This window comes from Alosa alosa, chromosome 15 (assembly GCF_017589495.1).
Source record: "Alosa alosa isolate M-15738 ecotype Scorff River chromosome 15, AALO_Geno_1.1, whole genome shotgun sequence".
Lineage (NCBI taxonomy): Eukaryota > Metazoa > Chordata > Actinopteri > Clupeiformes > Clupeidae > Alosa > Alosa alosa.
The window spans coordinates 32,240,611-32,243,110 of record NC_063203.1 but is presented as its reverse complement, the minus strand read 5'-3'; the positions used below and the strand labels follow the sequence as shown (position 1 = coordinate 32,243,110).

Below are 2,500 nucleotides of genomic sequence, written 5' to 3'. Positions count from 1 at the left end.
GGTGCAGGTGTTGCGCTATGAGCCCTACTATGACTGTGCTCTCACGCGCTTCCTGTTGGAGCGCGCTCAGAACAACCGCTTCATCGGCCACTTCCTCTTCTGGCACCTCAGGTCAGTGAGTGTGTGTGTGTGTCTGTGTGAGCGAGAGTCTGTCTGTATACACCTCAGGTCAGTGGGTCTGTGTCTATCTGTGTAAACTGGACTAGGGACACTTGTGACAGCAACACACTCAAACTGTCTCTGTGGCCTGTGCATGCTACACACACACACACACACACAGTGCAAACTCGGCTACAGTAGACCTGTGCATGCTACACACACACACACACAGTGCAAACTCGGCTACAGTAGGCCTGTGCATGCTACACACACAGTGCAAACTCGGCTACAGGCTATGGAGCATAAGTGCAAACTCGGCTACTGTAGCCCATGTAACGCGGAATGTCACGGTGTAGGCTAACAACGCAGTCTGGCCTACTGACATTAGCATAGCAGCAACACAACGCAGTCTGGCCTACTGGCATTAGCATAGCGGCAACACAACGCAGTCTGGCCTACTGACATTAGCATAGCAGCAACACAGCGCAGCCTGGCCTACTGACATTAGCATAGCAGCAACACAACACAGCCTGGGCTACTTGCTGCAGCCTGGCCTACTGACATTAGCATAGCAGCAACACAACACAGCCTGGGCTACTGACATTAGCATAGCAGCAACACAACACAGCCTAGGCTACTGACATTAGCATAGCAGCAACACAACACAGCCTGGGCTACTTGCTGCAACCTGGCCTAATGACATTAGCATAGCAGCAACACAACACAGCATGGCCTACTGACATTAGCATAACATTCTACCCTCTCAATACGAACCTCCAGTTTTGGCATTGATCTGCTATCAGGTACCTCTTCAACGATTTCAATTAATTAATTATTGAAGAGGTAGTTTAGTTTTAAACTGTCAGTTCTCTACTGTCCATTATGGCACTTGCTAGCGTGATCTGATCTCAACAAAACTCAAAATTGAACCTAACTAAACGACTGATCGTCAGGAAGGGACAGACGAGGAGGATGGCTTTCTAAGGTGCTGACCAGGCAGGGGTGCTGATGAGGGGAGAACAAGCTCTAAGGTGCTTGTGAATTTGACAGTTTGACCGTATTCTACCGATTTGATTGGTTGATCATCTTTTTTGTTTACACGTTGCTTTAGTGATAAGGATTCCAAATTAGGCTGGGTGTAACTTGGAGACGACTCCAATGTGATTGGCTGTAATACACTAATGTGTTCCATCTTTACTAATGACCTTTAGCTCTACACAATGCCAAATTACTAATGATCTGTAGCTCTACACAATACCAGAGTACTAATGACCTTTAGCTCTACACAAGCTCTACACAATGCCAGAGTACTAATGACCTTTAGCTCTACACAAGCTCTACACAATGCCAGAGTACTAATGACCTTTAGCTCAGATGGAATACTGCAGTATTGCAGTAAACATCTGGCCAAACTTCAGCTGGTCCAGAACAAAGCAGCACAACTTCTTAGTTCTTAGAAATGTGATGCAGGACCTTACCAGAGCCTTTAGACGTTCATGTGACGCAGGACCGTACAAGAGCCTTTAGACGTCCATGTGACGCAGGACCGTACCAGAGCCTTTAGACGTCCATGTGACGCAGGACCGTACCAGAGACTAGATGTCCATAAGACAAATATCACCCACATGCACTCACTCCTAAACTGGCTTAGATGTCCATAAGACAAATATCACCCATGTGCACTCGCTCTTAGATGTCCATAAGACAAATATCACCCACATGCACTCACTCTTAAACTGGTTGAAAGTTGAAGAAGGGCTGAATGCTTTCGTATTAATATCAACCTGGACCGTTTTAAACCACAAAACACCACTGAGTCAATGTAATATCTATATAACACCCATACTGATAATACAGTAAAGTTCTAATACCCAAACGTATAATACAGGCATGTTGCAGCTGGGCGATTTACTGTACCTAAGGCCAACACCAACTAATTTCCACGTGCAGTCAGATACAGAGAAATTGCAGCATGGAACAAGCTGCCAACTTTCTTAAAGAGTAAATCTGGTGTAAAAGTGATTTTGGATATGCTTAGCATGATAACGAGTTCAAACGTTCATTGAGGAGCAAAAATACGCTAATCTGATGCATTCTAAACTAGCCTGTTTTTAGCCGATGTTTCCAAAATGCTAACACTGGTTTGGCCTACAGAACGTTCGGTAACAATCCTACAAATCGCTCCTTTAACTAATTTATGTGCTGCTACGGAGAGCAAACCAGCGCAGACACAAGTAGAGATGTAGGCAAGACTACCCATGACGCATGACACAAGTAGAGATGTAGGCAAGACTACCCATGACCCATGACACAAGTAGAGATGTAGGCAAGCCTACCCATGACACAAGTAGAGATGTAGGCAAGCCTGCACATGACACATGACACAAGCCGAGATGTAGGC

General features: G+C 45.6%; 1 protein-coding gene across 1 annotated transcript in view; it reads left to right on the top strand.

Moving 5' to 3' along the window:
• The window catches only part of pik3cb (phosphatidylinositol-4,5-bisphosphate 3-kinase, catalytic subunit beta), a 57,817-nt gene that overhangs the window by 43,951 nt on the left and 11,366 nt on the right, over positions 1-2,500 (top strand). The window contains 1 exon segment of the mRNA XM_048264089.1: positions 1-111. This exon segment is cut by the window's left edge and continues 37 nt beyond it. Coding sequence (XP_048120046.1) covers positions 1-111 — 111 coding nt within the window.